Source organism: Dromiciops gliroides, chromosome 2 (assembly GCF_019393635.1).
Source record: "Dromiciops gliroides isolate mDroGli1 chromosome 2, mDroGli1.pri, whole genome shotgun sequence".
Classification (NCBI taxonomy): domain Eukaryota; kingdom Metazoa; phylum Chordata; class Mammalia; order Microbiotheria; family Microbiotheriidae; genus Dromiciops; species Dromiciops gliroides.
The window spans coordinates 556,831,094-556,856,470 of record NC_057862.1 but is presented as its reverse complement, the minus strand read 5'-3'; the positions used below and the strand labels follow the sequence as shown (position 1 = coordinate 556,856,470).

The 25,377-nt window shown below is 42.3% G+C and overlaps 1 protein-coding gene across 2 annotated transcripts; it reads right to left on the bottom strand.

Moving 5' to 3' along the window:
- Positions 1–1,824: 1,824 nt before the first annotated feature.
- NKX2-2 (NK2 homeobox 2) lies at positions 1,825–24,189 on the bottom strand. Of its 2 annotated transcripts, XM_043981486.1 has the most exons (3): positions 23,862–24,189; positions 22,249–22,560; positions 1,825–2,090 (listed from the first exon to the last, which is right to left on the bottom strand). In XM_043981486.1, the coding sequence occupies exons 1-3, from the start codon at positions 24,118–24,120 to the stop codon at positions 2,017–2,019; spliced, it is 645 nt and encodes a 214-aa protein (XP_043837421.1). In that variant the 5' UTR covers positions 24,121–24,189; the 3' UTR covers positions 1,825–2,016. The 2 variants fall into 2 exon arrangements, with proteins under 2 accessions (XP_043837421.1, XP_043837420.1); XM_043981485.1 differs by lacking the exon at positions 1,825–2,090 and having other exon boundaries at positions 21,047–22,560.
- Positions 24,190–25,377: the final 1,188 nt, after the last annotated feature.

The following is a 25,377-nucleotide window of genomic DNA, read 5'->3' as shown; positions in this document are numbered from 1 at the left end:
TTTTAAGGTACTGAAATCTGTTCTGGTCATTTGTAGTTGTGGTTCCAAAGGTTTGTCATGTTGGGGTGGGAGTGGGGATGAGCTCCCACTCTCTATAAAATGCTCCAAATAGCCTCTGACAACCGAAGCACAACTCCTGGCCTTCTCATGGCGGAACTGTTTTCACTAACAGTAGAAGGGGCGAAGGCGAGTCACTGGCGCCAAACCAGTCGATTCGGGCAGGTGGGGCTCATTAGCCTTGGCAAGCAACATGCCTAGGGGAAGGAAACCCTGATCTTAAACCTCCGCTGCCTTGTGGCTATACCAATATATGGGAAAGGCTTCAGGAGTTAACCCCAAGGAAAAATCAGGAGTCGGAGTCCCTTAGGCAGTTGGATGTTGGACATCACTTTCCCCCGGCAACTCCTGCGGTGGCACTGGTGCCAAACTGTAATGGCTCTGCCTCTCCTTTGGATCCACCAATGTCACGGAGAGGGAAAACCTGCTGCATGGGCAACAGCTTGTTTTCCATATTGATCCACCCAGGCCAGCTCCCTGAAGAGGACACTCCAGCTACTCCTCATAGGGTAGATATGAAACGGGATGCAGCAGTTACTGGTTATAAGTCACTCAGGAGCTTCGGGCCCCTTATCGGACTGCACAGCCACACTGTGGCCTGTGGCTCTTCAAGGCACTGATCCATGGTCGTCCTCAACTGGTGGAGGCCTGCTACTACTACTACTACATTTGTAGTTCTAAAGAGTGGTCTTTTCGATAGGTTGTCTTCAAATAAAAGCCAGTTTCTTAACAGGCTTCATTGGTCTGAATCACAAAACCGTAGGACTGTCAGGGACCTCAAACCTGGTTTCAAAGAAGGATTATATTATATAACCAACCAAAACAACTCTTCTAACCTGAGAGAATGATTTCAAGGTAAGGAGATAAGAATTTGCCTTTTTGATGAAAGTGATTAACATTTTGTTATGAGTAAACATAAATTGGTACATTTCAAAATATGTTATTAAATATTTTGAGGGGGGTAAATTCACTATGTAAATTTCCCTTAACCACTTATATTATTATATATCAATTTTACCTTCATAAAGTACAGTAGAAAACAATTTTTTCTTCATTATTTCCCCAAAATGACAACCCCAGAATGCAAAGTAAACAGAACATATTATATCTTGCTTAAGATTATTTAAAGCTTATTTAGGACTCAAGACCCATGAAGTTAGTAAAGTTATGCCTTTTACATTTTTACCAGTTAGTGAGATTTCAGCATATGTAGAGAATACATTACATTTTAAGTTGTATAAATCTCCTTTACTTTTTAAAAATAAAAGTATTTTATTATTTTCCAGTTACATGTAGAAATAGTTTTCAATATTTGTTTTTATAAGATTTCCAATTTCAAATTTTTCTCCCTCCCTCTCCTCCCTCCCCCCTCCCAATCTCCTTTACTTTTCATGAAGTTAATCAAGACATCACTGTGAGTTTATTCTTCCTTGTGGTTCTCCTAAAAGAATTGTATAACGGGAACTCATCTTAAACTAGAGATCTTAAGAACAGAATACAATTATAAATTGGAGTAGTTTGACCATCTAGCCCCACAAAATTATCAAGTATGACTTCCGTTATTCCTATGCTCTACTTTCATTGGCTCATGTGCCCCCATCTTATTGGGTAGAAATGTATGTTTCCTATTATATTGTTCATGTAATTCATAAATAACCTCAGGCTCAAGTTCAGAGTTTTAAAAGTTTAATTATATTAGTAAAATTATGGTTAAAATTACACACATGAATCATAGGATGCAACAACACTGTCACTTTCCACCTCTAATTTCCCTTACAGTTTGGAGTCTTCTGAGCTAGGAAGCACAGGTAACTTCAAGGAGGAGGTGGACACAGGGAAGTAGTGCACAATAGATTGTGCACACCAGCCTTGATGACCACTGCAGAAGTTTTCAGTGATTCTCTTGATTCCAGCTGCACGGGTGAGCCTGGTAGCAGGATCTTCCAACTCCATGACCCTTTACTTTTCAGATACTGAAAAATCTTTGGAGGATTGGTGTGGTTTGCATATCTCTCTATTCCTACAAGCCAGCACTGCAAAGGACAAAAAGCTGAGATTCACAGGACACTGCCTGGCTGGAACAAATATAATATTGACAAACAAGTAGAGGGATAGGGATGGTTATTTCTGACTTTTTCATCTCCCTTTTAAAAGTGATGATGCCCCTGAGTCCTTCATCACACCCACAAGTCAGTCTAATACAGGCTGGCACAAAAGCCTATCAGAAGGCGTGCTGGTACTGATAGAACCTGTGGAAACAGAATATTAGAACTACAAATATAAATATTGGATTAGTTGAAGAGCTGACTAGAAACAAAGGTCTGGGTTAATTGAATTCATCTTAGATTCATTCTGGATAAAGATCTAGCTAGTTTCAAAAAAACATCATCCAAGAACATTTATTTTATACTTTCTAAGAGTATAACATTTAGCAGAGACATTTTTTTATAGAAGACAGAGCACTAAAGAAGGATTCATAAACCCAGGGTTCATGTCTCTGCTTGGCCACTTACTAGCACTGACTTTTGTGCAGTCACAACTTCTCAGAGATTTAGTTTCCTTATCTGCAAAATGAGGGTAAAAATGTTTATTTCTCAGGATTGTTATAATCAAACAAGATAAAAAATTTGTAAATATTTTTTAACCTATAAAGCACCATACACACACAAAGCATTATTAGACACCATGGATACAAAGAAACTCAATCCCCAATTGTGAGCAATTTAAAGCCTCTTTTGAAAAAAAATGCAAATATGCAAAAAGATAAGTAAAAATAAGTGCTAACATGTATACATATGTGCTAGAGGAAGGAATTTACAGGAGGCAATAATCACTGAGAAATGGGGAAGTCTGAGATTTCATGAAGGAGTTGGGGGTTGAGCTGAAACCTGAAGAAAGGAAAGAAAAAGGAAAGATGGGCAAGGCATGAATTCCAGATGGGGGAACAATAAGAGCAAATGCAGTGAGGGAGGAATGTTTCTAAAGCAGGTGAGGTTTTTAAAAAAAAGAAAGAAAAAGAAAGTAAGCCAATTTAACCAGAGTGGATGACTTTTAGTGTGGGATCAGGTTGGAGATTAGGTAGGGGCTTGATTATGGAGGTCCCTGAATGCTAAATTAATTACACTTTATTCTATAGGCAGTGGGGAGACCCAGAAGGATTTTTTTTAATGGAAGCAATTGGGTAGAGGCAGACAGGGAATAAGGCACCTACCAAGATAATGATATGAAAAAAATCAATATTTTTATAAGATCAATAGGGCAATTATATATAACATGGACTGAATTGACAAGATAATTAGAGAAACAGGAGACCAATTAGATGATTATTGCTATAGTCTAAACAGAAAATGTTGACAGCCTGGACTTATGTGTTGTCAGTGGTAAGGAAGGAAAGAAAAGGATTCATGGGTGTGGGAGACATGAAGGAAAAACTGACAACATGTGAAAACAAACTGGCTATAAGAGAAAAGTAGAAAGAAGTGAAGGAAGACAACTAGGCTTCCGACTTTGTTAGCTAGGAAGTGATCATGCTATTGACAAAAGATGGGAGATGGAGGTGGACGTGTTCCTTTCTATTAACCATGAATGGCCCAAATAATGTCCTAGAAACAAAAAGAAAACAGGGGCACTAGAAATCTAAGGGGTAAAATGTAAAAGATTGAAGAGTTCATGAGTTCCTGCTACATTTCAGTTCTATTTGTCTGTTATTTTATAATCTTGAATAAAGTTCTTTCCATGCCTTTTGCCTTTTAACTCCATGGTTGAACTAAAACTCTTAAAGTCAATATGACTGAGAATTCAGAGAAAAATACATTACCTATTATTCAGTTTACTCCTTTAACTTGCTACTGGATGTGCTTCTTAAACATACATATTTGAACTCATCATGTTCCTTTGTCAGGTGATGAATGTTATCCTGTTTTCACATTCGATTAATTAACCTAGTTGGGATGATTGTTTCAAAGCTACCCTGGATGTGGAGCCTCTCCAGGCTTATTTACAAAATTTCCATTAGAGGCCTTTCAATTCAACTAGGACAGATCTCAAAATAATATTTGACAACAGAGTATTCATAATTGCTTTCCCTAATTGCATGGGATAAGGGTGGCAAACTTTAAAAGGGTGTTTGCATCAAGTGCAGCATTTCAATTTACCTTGGTAAATTATTTTCTCCTGCTGCTGATATCATGTCTAATTTTATGAAATGTCATTATGCCCATAAAAAAGAGTGAAAATGGGAATGGGGAAGGGTTAACAATGGGAGTAAATGCTTCAGCAAATATCTTGCTACTTTATCACGAATACACATGCATTTTAAGACCCAAAGAGACTCCTGCTACCTCCCTTCTCTCATCTCTCCCAGAACTTGACCATAAAGCAGCTGAAATGCCACAGTAAGATTGTGGCCCAGAGACGATTGAAGACTATGTCAGGGAAGCACAGGCTTTGACAGTTTGTACCGTGCTGGAAAGGCTTTGCTAGGACAGTCCTGACTACAGATTGTATCTGTTTTCTGATAACTAATACAGTTTATAGAGAGATACTCATCACCAGTAGGCTGGATACTTGTTTATGAATTCTTTGGCTGTGGCAACAATGAAACAAAGTGAAATAAAATACAAGATGGCCCATAGTACTTTTGTAGTAATGATGACAAAATGATAGCAAAGTGGGCAGAAGGTACTAAAAATCGTAAGAGATTTCATAAGGCGAAATCCTCCCTCCTACCTCATGCCATGTTAGGCGGATCTCTGAGAGACTTGCGACAGACATGGACTAAAGTGAAACAGAATAGGTTGGCATGGCTGGAATAAGATCTGTATCTCAGGAGGGCACTTATGTTGACAAGATCATAGATCCATGGAAGTATGGAAGTATTTCTCTGGAACAAAAGTTATAGGAGGTAGCCTGGTAGATGTGAAACAGCACACATTTTAGGATAGAGTGCTAGATTGGAAAAAAACTCTGGCTTGGGAGTCTAGGGACCTGGGTTTAAGCTAGTTCTGACTTTACAAAACTCAATGAGCTATGTGACTGTGGGTAAAATATTTCACTTTTGGGGCCCCTTTTTACCCATCTGTAAAATAAAGGGATTAGAATAAATGGTCTTTGAGGTTCCTTCCAAACTCTAAGATTCTAGATCTTCACGCTTTATAACATTGCTAGTTCCTGATTAGTGCAAATAATGAAAATAAAACCTGTGAAGTGATTCCATGTATTTGAATTTGAACTATTTGATGTTATGATTATGTAATATATGGTCATTGGTTTCAGCCCAATGGAAATGTGCAGTTTGAATTCCAATAATGTGATTACTTCACAGGCTTCATTATTTGCACTAATAGGTGCCTACCTATTGTCATTCAAGTTTGTATTTTCTTTGTTTTTTTTTTCTTCCCAGGGACCCACATGGTAGAAAAATAGTGTACTTCAGGCACTGAACAAAGGACTCCAGGAAGCAAGGGGCTACGATATAGACAAAACTCTGGACTTGGAGTAAGGAGAGTCTGCAGTTTGAATCTTGCCTTTGACACTTATTAGCTGTATGATCCTAGGAATATAATTTAGACTCTCAGAGCCTCAGTTTCTTCATCCATAAAGCGGCAATAATAATACATATAGTGGCTACCTTATAATGTTGTGAGAAATAAGAAGAATTTACAGATATAATGTGCTTTATAAACTTTAATGTGCAATTTAATGGGAGTTTTAAAAAATAGCGGAAAGAAGGATGAACGTGGAGCCAGAAGTCCTGGTTTTGAATCCTAATTCTGCTAGTTTGCTGACCTTGGGCAAATTATTTCACTTTGTTTTTTAGGTTGTCAAATAAGAAAAGTGATATTTATTCTATCTAGCTCAAAGGAGGATTGTAGGGGGCAGCTAGGTGGATAGAGCACCAGCCCTGGATTCAGGAGTACCTAAGTTCATATTGGACCTCAGACACTTAACACTTACTAGCTGTGTGACCCTGGGCAAGTCACAACCCCAATTGCCTCACTAAAAAAAAAAAGGAGGATTGTAAGGAAAGCTCATAATAAACCTTTAATATGTAAGTTCTTAAAATCTGGGCAAACAGTATAGTTAGCCTCCATAGGTCTTCTGGTAAATATCTAGCTTCCTTATATAGGCTTATAAAAATGCAAAACAGTCACACAGCAGGGTTAGGGTTAGGGTTAGGGTCAAGTACCTGAGTTAGTGATGAGACTCCTTTCCCCAAGCTGTTCCTTTTTAGTGCTAAATAAAGGTTTGTGTAGAACAGTGGAAGAGCTATGAATAATGATTAATTACTGACTTTATTGTCATTAGTGGGTAGTGAGCTGGTAGTATCAACTTCAATTCCACAAATATTTATTAAGCATTCCAGGCATTGTGTTAAATTGTATACAAAGAGCCCGGGGAAAAAAATCATTGCCCTCAAGGATCTTACATTCTATTGTCAGTAAACATTTATATAGATTAAATACAAAATAATTTCTGGGGATTGCAAATTTGGGATCAGGATAGGTTTTCTGTATGAAGGTAGCACTTGAGCTGAGAGGCGAAAAGATTTGAAGGAAGATAGGAATTCTTTGAGTTGGAGGTGTGGGAGTGCATTCAGGCATAAGAAATTAAGCTTGCACATGGGGGCAGCTAGGTGGCGCAGTGGATAAAACACTGGCCCTGGATTCAGGAATACCTGAGTTCAAATCCGGCCTCAGACACTTGACACTTACTAGCTGTGTGACCTTGGGCAAGTCACTTAACCCCCACTGCCTTGCAAAAAAAAATGTTTTTAAAAAAAGCTTGCACATGTATAATCTATATCTGCTTACTGCTTGGGGGGGGAGAGGAAGGGATAGAATTTGGAACAAAACTTTAAAATATTTATTAAGAAAAAAAGGAAATTAAGCTGCATGAAGTTAGAGAAGTGGGAGATGAAATATCATAAACAGGATGGTTTGGCTGGGGTGGAAGACGCATTGTGAAATAAAACTGGAAATGTAGGCTGGAATGATAATGGTTTTATAATCTGGAGGAAGGAGGAGGCCAAAGAGTTTCTTGAACAGGGAGGGGAATGACTTGGATTGTTCTGATGATCACCATCCACAGAAGCTATTCTATGTGGCAAAAACCAGTTTTTTAGTACCATGCTCCCTGCACCTGAGTCTGTTTTTCCCCTCCTTCTATTTGATGTAGTGCTAAGAAGAGGCCAGAAACCTGGGCTCAAAATCCCCTTCTGTTCATCTTGAACAAGTCACAAGCCTTTTGGGACCTGTTTTCTCATCTATAAAATGAGGGAGAGGACAGCTAGGTGGCACAGTGGATAAAGCATTGGCTTTGGATTCAGGAGGACCTGAGTTCAAATCAGACCTCAGACACTTGACATTAGTTGTATGACCTTGGGCAAGTCACTTAACGCTCATTGCCCCACAAAAAATAACAATTCAAATAAAATAAAATGAGGGACTCAGAGTAAATAAATTTAAAGATCTTTTCCATAATTGTTTATAGATGCATGGAATGATGGGGTTCTTCCAACTTTTATGGGGCAGAGGGAAAAAGGGATCAAATTCTTTATACCCCAGCAATTACCCAAGAAAATACAATGTAAAAACAAGCATTCATGAATCAATAACAATTTGCCATGCTCTGTGCTGGGGATACAAAGTTTAAAAAAAAAAATGAGAGGAAGTGTGGTATGGTAGATGGAGCATGGAACTTGGAGTCAGGAAGTCCTGAGTTTGAATCCCACCTCAGACACTTACTCTATGCCTTAGTTTCTTTATTTGTAAAATGTGGTTGGACATGGTGACCTCTAAGGTTCCTTGCAACTCAAAATTTATGATCTCCCAAAACAGAACCTGCTTACAAGAAACTTTCATGCAAAGAAAACGGGGCAAAACAGAAAGTGTCCTTGATTTTGAGTCAGTAAGAACTAGGTTCAAATCCTGCCTATGACACTTATCTGCTATGTGATCATGAGCAAGTCAATTCACTCCCCCATCTATAAGATAAGATTGTGAGGCTCCAATGACTTGGAGAATGAGAGGAGTTTCCCAGGAAAGACATTGCAGTCTGACCTTAAAAGATGGTTTAGGTGCCAATTCTACAGGGAAAGAGGAGAGGGCAAATGACAGGTCCAGAGAATGGTGAGCATGGAGGTGGGAGAGTGTGCCTCTCTCTGAGGGAAGGAGAATAATCTAATTTTCCTGGTGGGTTGAGTATGTAGCAAGGAATTATATGAAATATCTGGAAAGAAAAAATGAAAAAAAAATCCATGGGGCAGCTAGGTGGTGCAGTGGATAAAGCACCAGCCCTGGATTCAGGTGGACCTCAGTTCAAATCCAGCCTCAGACACTTGACACTTACTAGGTTTGTGGCTCTGGGCAAGTCACTTAACCCTCATTGTCCTGCAAAAAAAAAAAAGCCATGAGATGTTGTGACTTGTAGCTCATTGGCGACTGCTGAGAGCATTTTCTGTAGAATGAAGAATAGCAAGTCAGTTGTATAAGGAGCTGGGAAGATGGCATTGAGGAAATGGAGGTGTTAAATTTTGGTGTCTTTTTTTCAAGAAGTTCAGGAGTGAAGAGGACAAGGGAAAGTAATTGGATGGATTATAGTAGAATGAGAAGTTGTTTTTTATTTGTTTGTTTAGGAGTGGGAAGATCTAAGTATTTTTGTGGACAAATGTGAGCCAGAAATTGTAGTAGGGACTACACAATCTATAATAGACTTTTTACCATTTCTTCCTATAATGGTCGCTTTAATGACTTCACATCTGTATTGCTTTGACCTGACTCTCTTCACTCTAGCTCTAAAGTCTGAGTTTCAGGTCACTGCAGCTGAGGCAGTAAAAGGAAGACCAGGTGTTCTTTCTTCAGAACCTCTTCAGGGGGCAGCTAGGTGGCGCAGTGGATAGAGCACCAGCCCTGGAATCAGGAGTACCTGAGTTCAAATCCGACCTCAGACACTTAACACTTACTAGCTGTGTGACCTTGGGCCAGTCACTTAACCCCAATTGCCTCACTAAAAAAACCCCAAAAACAAACAAAAAAACAGAACCTCTTCAGGAGGGCCTAGATGCATTGGAGGAGGAAACCTATTAGACTGATATCCAAGTTAGCAGAAGGCCTAGAGGGGAAGACAGGTTTCTAAACAGCAGGGAGAAGGTTGCTTTAATTAAGTGATGTTGAGTATTTTCTAAATTTGGAGTTGTTAGCTTTTTTCTTGAAAAGGAAGGTGAGGAAAAGTGATGAATTAATAATGTAAAATATCATTGGCTAATCTTTTTTAATTTAAAAATTAACCAAACAAACCTCTCCTTGACCTCCATAAAAATACCACGAAAAGTTAATATGTGTGTCTATGATTCAGTTCAGACAAACAACCTCCTACATTGTCCCTCAATTACTTGATAATAATAGTAGCTAGCATTTATATAGTGTTTTAAGGTTTAGTTATTATCTAATTTTACCTTCACAACAACCATGGGAGCTTTTACAAATGTGTACCAAAGCAAACAGGTGAAGTGACTTGTCTAGGTTCATATAACAAGTAATTGTCTGAGGCTGAATCTGAACTCCTCTTCTTGACTTCAGGTCTAGTATTCTCTACTTTGTTTCAGTTAGTTCTCCTCAGGTGTAACTTGTTTTAGTTATTCTATAGTAACTTTACAACCAGGATAATAACAATTGGTAATTATGTAATACTTTAAATTTTGCAAAGTATTTTATGTATATTATCTTATCTGGCCCTCAAAATCTATAGATGCTATTATACAATTTTTACAAATTTGGAAACTGAGACTTAGAGTCATTAAATAACTTGCCCATGATCACATAGTTCCCAAGTGTCAGAGACAAGATTCAAATCCAGCTTTGACCTGACTTCCAAGTCTATCTACCGTGCTGTGCTGCCCCCCTTAGGACATTTACCTTAAAAGTCTTTCTGCTGTAACAGGCTCAGTACCTCTAATTTTTGAGAAATAATGTGGTATAGGGCCTAGCATCTTCTTTTTCTTTTTTTGGGGGGGGGGCAGGGCAATGAGGGTTAAGTGACTTGTCCAGGGTCACACAGCTAGTAAGTATCAAGTTTCTGAGGCCAGATTTGAAGTCAGGTCCTACTGAACTCAGGGGTGGTACTTTATCCACTGCGCCACCTAGTTGCTCCCTAGTGCCTAGCTTTTTAAATTGTGGGTTTCAAACCCATATGAGGCCATGTAAGTGAATGTGGGGGTCATGAAAAATTTGGCAACGGTAAAAGGTTATGTATGCCTATTTTATATATCTATATACCCAGGGTCATGTAAAAATTTCTCTGATGAAAAGGGGTTGAGAGTGGAAAAAGTTTAAGAAGCCCTGGCAAAGAGGACAGGAGCTAGATTCAGGAAGAAGTGAATTCATATGCTGCCTCTGACCTACTAGCTCTCTGACAGTGGGTAAAATAAATTGACCTCTTAATGCCCATGGCAACTAAGACCATAAATCACAGGTGCATTGGCAGAGATATTTTCCCATTAATGGTTCCATACACCAATGAAATCATAGGTCTGGATGCCCTTTCCCCAACAAACAAAGTCCTTCTAATTTTAGGTATAGAGGTCACTATCTTCTACACATTTTCCCTTCCAAAGTATTCAACATTTTTACTCAGCTAATCCCTTTACTCCCCACTCCCTTCCCAGATGCTGCTGTGGACAGAACACTTGATTTGAAATAAAAAACCTGCTTTGGAATCTTAAGTCTTTCATTTACTACCTGTTCAACTTTTGGCTAGAATTTAACCTCTCTGGGTGCCATTTTCCTCATCAATAAAATGAAGGGTTGGACTAAATGAAGGCCAAATTCCTTTCTAGTTCTCAGTATGTGATGCTATGCTAATTCATTTAACCTTTCCTCTTAAATCTAAGGTCTTTACCACTGAGACCAGGCCCACACTAAGAAAAAAAAATGTCTTTACTATTTGATCAAGACTAGGGCAGGAAATTAATTTTTCCTTGTTCCACAATCATTTCTGAAAAGAAAGAAACAGTCTTAGTGTACCTTAAGTCTTCCATATCCAATGTATAATTACAGACAACAGAATCAAGGAAAAATGGCAGGGACCCAGATATGAAGAAATGTCCTGACTAGAAATTCAGGGACTAAACTATCCTTCTGAAACTCTTCTTGGAACTCTCTCGAAATTCTTCACATCTCTCAAATTGTGGGATCTATAATTATATGAAGAGAATTATGTCTTTTGACTATCTCTTCCTCATAAGAGGAGTTAAAGATAACTTAGGAAAGTAATAATCAGACGTTAGTTAACTTTTCCGGGGGACCTCAGCGTATACTTGCTTTACATTTGCAATATTACTTACCTCATAAACTCTCCAGAGGAGTGGAATCCATATTCTTACCAATATGGAACTTCTGAGAAGCAATAAGTAGTGGATAGAAGGTAAGCCTCAAAATCAGGAAGAACTGGGTCCAAATTCTACCTCGAGTATATATTGGCTCTGTGTCCCTGGGCAAATTACTTAACCTCTCAGTCTCTAGACAATTCCCTGTGACTAAATTCCAGAACATTTGCTGATCTATGTTAGTAAAAGGGGTTTCCTCAGCTTGAAATCATTACATCAATGGAATCATAGATGCAGAAAAAAACCAGTCACAATCAAGTTGAATGACTTGGTCAAGGTCATCTGGCTAATGAGCAACTGAATCTGCCTCTTAGGAAGGTCTTTTTAAATCTCTTTCTATTACACTGCTTCCCAGGGCCTTATAGGCTTTTGTCAGTTATTTAGTTTTAACAGAGACATAATGTTTTCCAATAAGGAGACATAAAGTTTGGAAGCTTCTCTGTAAACTACTCAAGAGAGAACAAGGAGATAGCAAAGCCTGCCAACCATCAGAGAGTATGGGAGCCAAATTAGTGATCCTCCTTGTTGCTTAGAGAAGTCTGCCACCCAGCTGCCTCTGGCAGAACATGAAGCTATGTTTTTCCCTGGGTAGGCTAGGATCCTTTAATATTCCTCTCTGTTTTTTTTTTTCCTTTGGCTTTTCAGATGACAATTTAAAAACTGCTCTGGTATTATGTTACTCCTTTTGTTACTGTGTGCATGTGTGGGGTAAGGATTGGGAATTTTGTAATGTGTTTTATATTTACTTAAACTTGGCTATCGACATATTAGGTTGCACAGTTCCACCTGGAGTCAGGATGATTTGAGTTCATATATTACCTTAGATACTTCCTAGCTGTGTGACCCTGGAGAAGTCACTTAACTCCTATCAGCCTCAGTTTCCTCATCAGTAAAAGGAAGGTAACACTAATTCCACATTGTTGTTAGACATATCAAATTATATATGTCAAATGCTTTGGAAACTTTAAAGTGAAATATAAATGCTAAACTTATTACTATCATACCTTACATTTATATATTGCTTTAAGATTTACAAAATTATTTCCCTCAAGACCACTCTATCAAATCCTGCAAGTATTAGCATTCCCATTTTCCTGATGAGAAAGCTGAGACTCAAGGAGCTAAACTACTTATCTAAAGTCACATAGATACTTGTTAAGCTTCAGAGTTCAGACTCCTGACTCCAAGTTCCATACTCTTTCCCCTAAACCAGGTTGTTTGAATTATGACAGTAAAATGCTAAAGATGAAATCCTGAAATAAGAAAACAGTTGGCTTTTTCTTGCTGTTTTCAGCTGGTTGATTCTCATTCTTCTCCCTGGGTTAGAATAAAGAATTTATCTACAATAACTTTGCAGTTCTTCTGATTTGGTTTTTGACTTAATGTGTGAAATCAAGCAATTAATTTTTAAAGTAGCTTTGTGATTCAATTTTTTTTTCATATATAAAATGGAGGGAGTGTATTTCATTCCAGATGTTATCTGTAAAGTCTTCCGGGAACTAAGAAACTTTAGAATCTATTATATCCTCAGACTGAAGAAGGGAAGAGGAGAGGAGAAAAAAGAAATAGAAGGGAACGCTTATATTCTCCAAGTTTAAATATATTTACAGGAGGAGTTCTTAACTTTTTCTGTGTGTTGTGGACCTTTCTGACACTGTTGAAGCCTATGGACCCCTGCTCAGAATAATGATTTTTGCCTACATTCATAGTAGAAGGAAATGCTAAATTTCAATTAGAAGTTAATATAAGTACGGATGCATTTTTTTCCCCATACAAGTTCACAGACCCTTTGAAATAAAACGAAGTGAAATTAATGAAAATCCCTTGGGGATCCTCAGAACCTAGGTTAAGAACATCTCTAGGGAATTCAAATTTCCCCCAAATTAGAGTCTGTTTCCACCTGTAAAAGCACCCATCAACCAGAATGGCAAAAACCAACCAAACAAAAACAAACAAGGGAGGATAAATGAGAAGTTTTCACTGTTAGGCCAGGCTTCTGTTTATTCAAAAAGTTGCTTACATGTAGAAATGGGGGGTGGGGGGGGCACCTGTCTTGCAAGCTCCCTTTCCTTATGCAATTGCGCCACCCCGCGGCCACATTCGGTAACGCAAGCGCCTAGCTTTCCTGGTTAATATCCACTTCAAGTCGGCTCAAGTGGCTTTGGACCCAATGCTTATTCGAGGAAAGTCAAGTCAGGGGGAATCTGAAGACAAAAACCCCCATTTTATAGGTGGGGAACGGGGTAGCAATTAAACATAATTAGGCTATGAAGTAGCGGGTCAAGCCTGAAAGTTCAGTCCTTTTGAAACTTCGTTTCACATTGAAACGGGTGTTCAGCGGCGGGATTGCTCGCCGTGGTGTTGTTCTCCAACCCGATCATTTCCACCCTTTCCGCCGCCTAAGCAGCTCCCCAAGCTCCGGTATGCAGCCACACCGAAGCGTCTTTGCTAGTGCGCTTTTCGATTTCCCGGGCCCCTGGGGATCTCGAATCCGTGAAGCCGAGGGCGGCGAGAGAATGAAGCTCCGGCTCACAGGGCGCGCGTGGCGCAGGACACCACACCGCGCCGCACCGCCCCCGCACTAGAGCCCCGCCCCCACCCCCTTCCCGAGCGCCCGCGTGCAGCGGCTCCCCCTGGCGGCATAGCAGAGAGAAGAAAGAGCAAAGCTCCGCGGAGACGCGGGGCGGAGAGAAAGCTGGGCCCTGGGTTGGAGCAGAGGCCCGAAGGAGAAACGACCGAAGCCACATCTCCAGGAAGGGAGCGTGGGCACCTGCCTCTCCGAAGACTTTTCCTTCTTTTTTCTTCCCAGGGTGAGGGGCGTCTTCTGCCGCTCAGCATGTTTGAAGCCAGTGCTGGAATTTGTATAGAGAGGCGAAACCCAGCAGAAGGAACATCGCCAGGAGCCGGGATTTGGAGCTGCGGTGTAGCCGCTCAGGCTCCTTTCTGGAGTCTCCGGGCCCTATACCGGACTCCTCTGAGCTTCCCAGAGAACAAACAAACAAACAATACAATATTCATCACCGAGTGAACCTAGAGCATCGATGTCAACCATCCTCTCAGCCCTACAACAAACTGCTGTCATCTGGAGTGTTTCCCTCTCCCTTTTCAGCTTCATCCTTTCTCTTCAGGGGCCTGTGTTTTTCCCATAATAATTCTCCCTTTTTAATAGTAGCATCTTAATAAACAAAAATAGAATACCTTCAGACATGAGAGGGGAGAGTCTTCATCGGAAGGAAGATGAAAATAATGGAAAAGGAGAAAGAAAAGCAGTTAATACAAGCCAGAGCTTTTTACATTTAGCTCTAATTTGCATTATTCCAATCTGATGCAGTGGCATAGTCACGGATAAAATGTCGGCTTCGGTGCTAGTTCTGGGATCAATCACCTCTGACTCGGATTAGCTGTGAAGGTCCCGGGCAAGTCAATCTCTCAGTGCTATAAATAAAATTAAAAAAAAAAAAACAAAACAAAACTCCCAATGACTCTCTTAAGGTGCTGAGAAGGTACTGATTTGGATTGGTAAAGAGAATTTCCTCATCTGGGAGATCCCTATGCCAGTGAAACCACAAGTTCCAGTCCCTATCTCTTTTTGCTTTCTGTTTGTATCCCAATCACTTAGAAAAGTATTTGCACATAGTACTTAATATATCTCCTTAACTATATTACATACATATATGAAATAACAGATATAGATAGGACTTGTATCGTCATCAGTGCAGGGGAGCTCCTGGTGTGGAAATTTCCTCCACAGATGCAGGTCGGCAATTGCCTGTAACTCAGGGGCTTGGAACACTGTAGAGATAGGAGAGGGGTCTAAAGTCACAGGTAATAAAAGGATTTGAACCCAAATTTTCCTGCTACAAGACCCACAGCTGTCCACTGACAGCGTATACATAATTCCTAGAGAAAGCATAATTCATAGTATATCTTTATATAGATAGATGCTGATTGATGGAATTTATCCATAACAATCTCTAGTTAAATCCCTAAGGTAATCTCTTTGAGTCCGGAATAGCTGAGGCCAGCTAAAGAAAGAGCTTCAGTTTTACTTGATATGGTCTAATGTCTGTTATTATGCAGTTGCACACACACACACACACACACACACACACACACACACACACACAGAATTGCGGGCCAATTCTATCTATTGCACGGATGTAAAGTCATTTATCTCCAGGGAGTCGCAGACCAGCGCTGAAAGATCAGAAGGGCTTTGCTGCCTCCCGGTGGCCGCAGGGCGCCATGGCAACCCTTGTTTTAGAGGGTTTGGAGAGGGGTCGAAGGTTGGTTGGTTTGTGTGTGTTCGCGCGAGCGAGGCTTGTGATGGCGATTCCTCCCCCCACCCCACCCCCCGCTTTTCTGATTGCAGCGGTGATGTCTGCCTCTTTTATTAATAACGGAACCGAAAAAAAAAATCGAAGCCTAAAACACACACACACACACACACACACACACACACACACACACACACACCCAGAAGAGGTGGTAGGGGTAGGGCGGGAGGAGGGAGGGGAAAGCAATAAAACTAAGATCGTTTCCTAGGCAAGATAGCGTGGGCTATAATGCGGTGGAGAGATCAGGGGTTTATTTGCAGATCCTGGATAAAAGATGATATATCGACACGGTCTAGAGTGTCACTCTGCTCCGGCTCTCATGAAACCACAAGTACATATTTCCTGAAATATTGCACAATACAATATCTAATCCACACCACCACTTAAGGAATGGAAAACCTTAGTATCTTATACATCATCCATATGGTCTTTCCCCTCTAAGAATGGGTTGGGGACCCCTTGCAAGATATAATTTTCTCCACCCCCCAACCCTCCCCAAGAACTGGGGCTTTGTTTTACGTTCCCAAGTAATCACTTAGTGATCTGCCTTTAATAAATACAACTGAGAATTGTTCTTATACTTGGTAAATATTGGATTAGCTTTTCAATGACCAGACTCTTGAAAAGACTCAAGAAATCCACACCAGGTCTCAACTAAGCTCAACTGTCAATAGGTAAGGAAAATAAGTTATTTCCATGGCTTAGAGGGGTTTCCACTCATTATCAGGTTATCTGATTTTTCTTAATAGGAAGAGAAAAGGAGAGGCAGGAAAAGGAAGAGAAATATTTAAACATAAAGCACAGGATTAACTGGAATTTCCTTCATTTTGGTCTCCATTCACTTAAGGATGTTTCATTTTACATTGCAACTGTCCTTTAGTTTATTTTAATTTCATGATAGCAATCCTTTAGTGGCCAGGTATTTACTTGCTTTGCTTACTTTATCTATATTTTTTCACTTCAGCATGCAAAGATGGTACAAACAATGATTCTACATTACCTACAATAATAAAGGCCAATAAAACCACCTTGTAAAGTCCACCCATAGTGATAAAAATAGGACAATAGCAACCTCAGAAGTTTTGTGTCCATCTTTCCTTGTACCTCTATTTTCCCTTCCTCTCTGATTTGTGCAAATATCCTTTTGTGTATTTTTTAAAAAGGAAGTGAAATGATTATTGAACAGGGCCATTCCTTACCCACTCCACTCTCATCCAAGGGAGGAAAAAAATGTTGGGAAAAGTCTCTGTCACAATAGAAACACCAGCAACATTTTGAGGACAACAGTGAATTATAAGAAGGAATAATTTGTTGGTTTCCCATTTTGGACATCTGAACATTTTGCCAAGGAAAAGGGGCACTTGGCTCTCTGCCTGTTGCCAGACTGTAGGAAGAGCATATGACTGAACTGGTTTTACTAATATTTTTGTCCCCTCCACTATGAATGGCTGTATATGTATTGGCTTTTGAGATTATATGGCATGTTATTGGGGAGGGGGAAGAAGAATGTTTCTTTTCTAGCCCAGGAATCTGAAGTCAATTTTAGCTTAGGTTTCAACAAGGCTCCTGAGGACTTACTTCATCATGCTTCCTTGTCTCCTTCACCGGAGTCTTCTAATTAGCCCTCTCCCCCAGACCAAGACTTGAAAACTTCTAATAGGCCTCAGCAGGAGTCTGAAAAAATATGGTCGCAGGAGGGGTTGATTTTCTTTTCTTTTCTTTTTTTAAGTTGGGGAACATTAAGGGAAGAAAAAAGGAGACATTGCAGGACCAAGGGCCAAACCCTAAAAACCACTTTTCTCCTTATCATCAGTGGTGTCCAGAAGCCAGAAGAAGCCTGTGCACTGAGAAGAGGAGCCTAGAACTTCCAGAGTGGAAGGTTTGGAGGCAAGCACATTGTCGATTGAAAGGTGGTGGACTCTGTTGGGTAGTAAAAGCCAATTTCATAAGAGAAGAGAGGGAAGAGAGAAGAAAGAGAAGGGAGGAAAGGGGGGAGAGAGTAGAGAGGGAGAGAGCGAGAGAGAAGAGAGAGAGACACACACACACACAGAGCACGTAAGAGAGAGAGACAGACAGAGAGAGGAGACAGAGAGACAAAAAGAGACACAGAGAAAGAAGGAAGAGGAGGAGAGAAGAGAAAAGAGAAGAGAAGAGGAAAGGAGAGGAGAGGAGAGGAGAGGAGAGGAGAGGAGAGGAGAGGAGAGGAGAGGAGAGGAGAGGAGAGGAGAGGAGAGGAGAGGAGAGGAGAGGAGAGGCAACTTGATAGAGGCCAGCACGGGGGCCTTCTGAAGCCATCAAAGACAGGGTGGCTTTTTTTCCTTTTGCCACCCCCCCCCAATAGATATAGCACGAATTTTTAATGCGTCTTCCTTTCACAGACAACAATACTGGGTTTGAAAGCTGGACACAATTTGGGTTTTGTGAAGGTCCCTCTTCGCCCTCCCTCAGCCCAGCTGTCCATATGGAATACAGCATGTAGAACAAGAATCACAATGGGACCCAGTGACAGGACCAACAAAACCCCCAGGAGACTTCTGCCTGACTCCGGGATTCACTGCTCCTGATAAACGAATTGAATACCACTAAATGGGAGGATGGGGGGGGGGGGTTGGGGGGAGTGTAGCACCGTCTTTCTCCCTTTTTCCTTGTCTCTGTCCCTTGTGAGTCCCTTTCTCTCTCCCTCCTTAATATGCACGCCTCTAACATCCTCAGCTCCCAGCCTCCCCCATTGTGCTGTTTTGTGATGTATACTGTAGATTGGGCAAAGATAGACTGCAGAAACTGCCTCCATTGCGTGTGAAATATAAGGCCAGAGGGGTTAGGGCCACACAGGACTTCAGCGGGTTTATTGACTTCATAGGGACCCAGAGGAAAAAAGTGGTGAGCCTGCTCACCTCCCTCATGTTCCCCCCCTCCCAACACCACACACACACACACACACACACACACACACACACACACACACACACACACACACACACACACACACTCTGCTCAACTTGGCTGCCAAATTACGCACACACACACAGATATCTATTATTTAATGGAGCACCTCTTTTTGATATTGGACAGGGAAAATATTAAGGGAATTAAATCAGATTTGAGTTTAGAAGTTTACAATAAGATTTCCTCTAGATACCTCTCACATTTATACAGCTAGAAGTAGCACAAATTGATTAATATTTTTTCTCCCTATCTAAGATAATGACCTGGTTAATTTTCAATGAACTTCTTCGGGATTACATCCCCTTCCATTTTGGGGGGTGGGATGGGGGAGGACTGATTCTCTTTGGTTCACTCTAATCAGACAAACCCCTAGGACTGTGAAAAAGGTCTAAATAGAAGCTGATTCTCTAGTCACTCATATATCCCCCTTTAATTATTTAAAAGGATTTAGTTGGGGTAACTTTTCTTTCTGGGACAAATATCATGGCTTTTTAAAGGCAAGCAAACGACTTTTCCCTCTGTTGTGTAGAAAAGAAAGAGAATCTTTTAGGTTTCCAAGTCAATCAAGAGAACAAAGAGATAACTTCAGAGTTTGGGGAACCACCCCACTCTCCAGATTAAGAAATACATTTTGGGGGAGAGGTTGAACTGACGGAATATTAGAATGACTTCTGAGCCCTCAATTATCCAGAGGGCTGTGTATAAAGCGAGAAAAACATGCAATAACCTTCCCTTTGCGGGAGCTATTGAACGCCTGCAGATTTGGTTACAGATAATCATGTTTGCCTTAGATATTGAATTAAATCTGATCATCAACAAGAGCCAGGACAGGAGGAAGTCATCTGGGACTGCTCCATTTGCTTTGGCGTTCACAGACATCCCCTCTTCCCAGTCCCGGCTTGTTTGTGAAACTCCCAGGGAGAAAGATACAATTTCAGAATCTGTGCTGACTTCCAATCAGAAAGAGTAAAAGCTCCCCGCTCTTCACTAAGCCTTCAGAAGTCCAGGTTATTTTCTGAAATCAGGGCATTAGAGAAGAAAGGAGAACTTCGAGATCCGACTGCCCCTACTTATTCCCCTCCTACATAGCAAAATGTGCAGGAGCATCTGGAAAGGGGATCTTCTCTGAGCTTACAGATTGAAAAATGAAATAAAGTAATACAAAGAAGGAAGCCCCCTTCTTCATAGAGACCAAAAATGTCCGTTTTTCCACCAGCCTATTCTCCCACGGTCATCCCCGTCTTTGCAGGCGCCAGATCTGAAATAAGGGATCAACGTCACCATCCCTTTTCCGCTCTTTACTGCTATCACAACGCACACTCTCTCACACACATACTTAAACTCTGTTTTTATTTTTTGTTTTTGTTTCTGCAATCCACACATCCTACCCATATCTAGTACACTATACATAGAAATGGAAATAGGTCTCCTATTAGAGCGAGAGGGCAATGAAGACGAATGAATCTGGGCAAAAGGACTACGGAAATTCAGGAAGGGCAAGCCCTCCTTACCTCAGTTTTCCTCACTAAGAAACACTCAGTTCCACCCTAATCTCACCAACTCCCCTGCTCTTTACCAGCCATGGGCGCTAAACCTTTTTCAAGAGGACACCGCACTCGAGCTCAAGCCTCAGTCGTCCTAATCTGCTATGCCTCTCTCCACAGCTCGATCACAAAAAGAAGGGGTGGAATGGGGAATAGAAAGACACCCAACAAGTAACTTCTTTTCTCTCTCTCTCCCCCCACCCCTTTAGTAAGAGGTAAGTCAATCCCAACAAAGTGAAAGTCATTGAGTGTAGTGGCGTCAAAAGCTTCTCAGTCTGAAGGAGCCACTCGTAGATTTCGGTGAGTGAGGGACTTTCCCCTCACTTCTGCCGGGTTTCGCAAATCACTTGCTACCCCCATCTCCATACCTCAGACACTGGGGAAGCCTCTCTGAGGTGAAGAACCCAGATCAAGTACATAGATATGTATTTTCGCCTGGGACAGGGTGCAGGGAAAAGAGGGAATGAGGAGACAACACCTTAGATAGAGAAGGGGAAAAATTCACACCCCAAACTGCTGGAAGCCCAGTTTACAGTCTTGTAGATCCCAACCCAAAGGTATTCCCAGTATCCCGATTTCTACAATCCTTCACTACTCACTTAACCTCACTCCCCCGTACCGCTCCCCATCCCCGCCCCCACAACCACCACCACCACTACCAGGGCGACTCAGGCTGGGATTGCGGCCTGTGTCCCGGTTCCCTCCCGTTGCAAGGCGCTGCTCCTTGGAGACAAAGTCAGACAAACCGGGCCGATTTCTTTCTTTTTCTTTTTTTTTTAAACACAGCATTTTTATTAAAATCCTTATAAAAAATCGAAAATCTCCCAGCGCTCCTTTTGGAGTCGTACACAACCACTGAACTGGATATTCCCGTGAACAGGGCCCCGAGAATTATGAGGAGGGGTTGGGGGGGGAATGTCTTCTACATTTTTCTTTTTCTTTTTTAATATTTGGGGCATATTTGCATCCAGGCAAAAAGAAAAAAAGAATAAAGAAAAGAAGGTAGGGGTGGGGAATGGAGGGGGAAGAGAAAGATCGCCCTGAAGGTTACTTTTGGCAACATTCATCACCGATATTTACAAAAACCCAAACCCAAACAAAAAGCAAACAAACAAATAGAAAACTGGGAGGGGAGGGGAGCAAAGGAAAGAAAGAACCTGCTACCAGTTGTCAGAATGTGTACATGGCCATAAATATTTAAAGTTTTCTTATAAAAAGGAGAAATAAAATCCTCTATTTTAAGTGTTCTCCACTTGCTTCAGAAGAAGACGACTGACAACATGTCTACGGCACACAACATACTTTACAAAAAAACCACGAGAGCAGAGGGGTTTTATTTTGCGTGGAGGGAAATTTATCTATTTTTCTTTCTTTCTTTTTTTTCAGACGACGACGACGACGACGGTTTCTTTCCCCCCTCTCCCCAGGGGAGTGGCAAGTAAGCAGGACTGCGCAAAATTTTTGTAAACACGGCGCCCAGATCTCCAAAACCCCTCTCTCCAAAATTAAAAACAAACAAACAAACAAACAAAAAAGAGGGAACACAGTCCTTGGATTTCCCCACCCCAAGGAACTAAAAACATTTCCCTCCCTTAAAAAAAAAGGCCAAGAACAAACTCCATAATAATAATTATAATAATAATAATAGCGTCCTCCAGTGGAGTGGGATTTGTTTTGGAGCCTTGAGTCTCTCTCTCTCTCTCTCTCTCTCTAGGGCTAGGGCGTCTGTCTCACCAAGTCCACTGCTGAGCTTGCACCAAATGGTGCGCTGTCGGGTACTGGGGGGTGCTGGCGGAGCTGTACTGGGCGTTATATTGCATATGCTGTAGCGACTGGGCGCTGTAGGCGGAGAAGGGGATGCCGGCCTGGAAGGTGGCTGCGGCCAAGTCCTGAGCTTTGAGCGTGTGGCAGGGTTTGCCGTCCCTGACTAAGACCGGCACGGCCACCCGGCGTGGGGAGGGCAGGGGGGTCACCTCCATACCTTTCTCGGCCCGCGCCCGTTTCATCTTGTAGCGATGGTTCTGAAACCAAATCTTCACCTGCGTGGGAGTCAGGCGGATGAGGCTGGCCAGGTGCTCGCGCTCGGGAGCCGACAGGTAGCGCTGCTGCCGAAAGCGCCGCTCCAGCTCGTAGGTCTGCGCCTTGGAGAAGAGCACTCTCCTCTTCCGCTTTTTGCCCGATTCCCCCCCGCCGCCCGGGGTCTCCTTGTCGTTGTCCGGCGACTCGTCGGCCGAGGGCTCCGGAGATTTTGCGCTGGAGTCCTGCGGGGGCGCCCCAGCCGCCAGCCCGTGCACTGCAGAGGGAGGGTATGGGAGGGGGAAGTAGGAAAGTAGGATATAAGGAAAGGTTGAGGGTGGGTGAGGGTAGTGTGGGCAAGGACGGCAGGAAAAGAGAGAAGCATGAGAGAGAGAGAGAGAGAGAGAGAGAGAGAGAGAGAGAGAGAGAGAGAGAGAGAGAGAGAGAGAGAGAGAGAGAGAGAGAGAGAGAGAGAGAGAGAGGGGCCCTCTGCCCTCCCAGGCAGCAGCTTGCTTATCCTCAAACCGTCCCCTGTGCCCCAATCTCCTCATCCCATTCGGCGTCGAGGGGAAGGATTTAGGCCCATTCCTATCTTTTCCCTACTCTGACTCCCTTTCTCTAACCACAATCCTCTTTTGAACCTAAGAAACTGATCTCTGTAGTTGGGGACATTTGGGAAAGAACCCCCTTGCCTTCCCTGGCGAACTCCAGCCCTACCCAGGAGGTTGCCAGAGCCGTCGGGTGTGCTCCTAGCTTCTCCAGGTGGATAACGGGGCCTGGGGAAGTTGTGGGAATAAAGGGGGCACCTCATTTTCCCAGTGGTTATGAAAATGGCCATGAGGATATCTTCTCTCCTTGCGTGGGGAGAAGTGAAAGAAAGGGGGCCAAAGGATGGAGGTCTCGGGCACCCTTAGGTGATTTCCTCTCTGAAGTGACGTGGGTTGATTTTTAAAAGAAGAAATTCACAATTCAGTCATTGATCAGCTCTGTCATTTAAGACATTTTTTGAGTGTGTTTTGTTGTTGTTTTTCTGGACTGTCTCTAAACCAACGGATACCCCGCTCGGCACAAAGCGGCCTCTGTGTCTGAACAACGGGAAGGCTATTTATAGCACCCCCAGAACGCCCATCTGCATCTTAGACTCCTTCAGAGATCAATATTACACGCACAGCCTCAAACACGGGAGTGTAAATATACTTAGTGATCTTTTTCCTCAATAATGAGATATTTACAATTTGTCACCGGCCCCCAAAACTGAATTGTAACAAATACCAACCCTCAGAAGGGCATTTCACCTCCTTTTCCTCTTTTCCCTTCCAGTTCAAAAGAATTTTTAAGAATCCAAGGCATAAGTCCCCAGATATCCCAGTCTCCTTTCTTGAGACGGGGGAGTTTTAAAACAAGGGTAAGAGTTAATAGATGCCCCCCCCCCAATCGATACTTTAGGGCTTGGTTTAGGTTGGGGTTGGGGTAGCTGTGTTAAATAGTTTCTCCCTCCACTGTCCAACCACATTTGGTCTAAGGGAGAAAAAAGGGGAGGGAGGTGGAGGATTGTTAGGGTGAAGTTTCTTTACTTACAGGAATACTGGATGCTCTCGGTACTGGCCAGCCAACGGGTATAGGGGTTGTCGCTGTTGTCGTAGAAAGGATTTTTCAGGGGCAGGGTCTGTACTGCTTCCAGGGCGCTCGGTCCCAGCACCCCGGTTCTCTTGGTAGGCTCCGATCCCTCACTCTCTTCCTCTGCCCCCTCCGCTACCGATCCGTCCTCATCGTTGGTGTCAGGCAGGTCTAAGATATCCTTGACCGAAAAGCCTGTCTTTGTGTTGGTCAGCGACATGGTCTGGGCCCGGCAATTTATGCAGGAAAGTTGCAACACCAGTTTGTCAATCCGCAGTTCTTCGGAAACACACACTCACACGGGAGGGGTGGGTGGGGGATGGGGGAGGGGAAAGGGGAGAATGGGGGAGGGGTGTTGGATTTTATTTAAAAAATATATAACTGTGGGGAAAGGGTGGGAAAAAATCCACTATTTTCTTCGAAAAGACTAAAAAATTATTCAGTAGAAGAAGCCAGGAGTCCCGCGGGCTGCTGGTCTGAGTAACAGTTTGTAACTCCAGGAACGATGCCAAAGTGCGGTTACTTCGGGCTCCGGCTGCAGCACAGTGTGCGGTGTCTGGTGGCAAGAAAAAAATAAGCCATAGCTGGAGTGATCAGTCCATATAAGGCTGGTCTCCACACATGAACCTGGAGAGAGAGAGAGAGAGAGAGAGAGAGAGAGAGAGAGAGAGAGAGAGAGAGAGAGAGAGAGAGAGAGAGAAAGTGGGAGAGAGGGAGAGAGAGAGAAAGTGGGAGAGAGGGAGAGGGAGAGGGAGAGGGAGAGAGAGAGAGAGAGAGAGAGAGAGAGAGAGAGAGAGAGAGAGAGAGAGAGAGAGAGAGAGAGAGAGACATTAAAAACGCAAAAGGTTGGCCACGTGTGGGCGGGTCTTAGGAGTCAAGTGGATGAAGACAGTGTTTGCAGATGTGAAATTGTGGGTTTTGGGGAGATTCGAGCTCCCAGCCATTGGTCCCGTAGCACATGATGAGTGGTATAACGTGTCAATTAATTGCAAAGACGGGGAGGGCCTTTTTATACAGTATTTACATACAAAGAACTACCAAGTCGCTTGATATTCCATACACTTGAAAGTGGCATTTTAACAAATTGCTTCTAAAAAAGGAAAGGAAAAACAAGAAAAAGAAAAGGGGAAAAATCTAGTTTTGCATTCACCGCCCTCAACTCCTCCCCAGCAAAATGAAAGATCCGCCGTGTGTAGCTGAAGAGTCTTTGGAATGGGGGGGGGGAGTCGGGGGTGTGTGTCGAGAAGAGGAAATCTCTTTTTCGAATTAATGGTGGTTACCTAAACAAGATGCTGTTCAGATGGCAAGAGACCAACTTATGTAAACCTCCTAGGTCAATATTTTGGTTGAGGCTTAAGGATGAGCACTAGAAATTAAACAGGCGAGTAATTGATTCTAGTTAGCTCCGAAATACCCAGGAATAGCAGAGCCGAGGACTCTTTCGCCCACCTCCATCCACAAGGCAGATTCCGCCCCC

Excerpts from the sequence above, each read along its gene's own strand:
- NKX2-2 (XM_043981485.1), bottom strand. The coding sequence starts at position 24,120 with ATGTCGCTGACCAACACAAAGACAGGCTTTTCGGTCAAGGATATCTTA. Across the intron at positions 22,561-23,861 it reads CGAGAGCATCCAGTATTCCT|TGCACGGGCTGGCGGCTGGG; the intron begins GTAAGTAAAGAA and ends CTCCCTCTGCAG.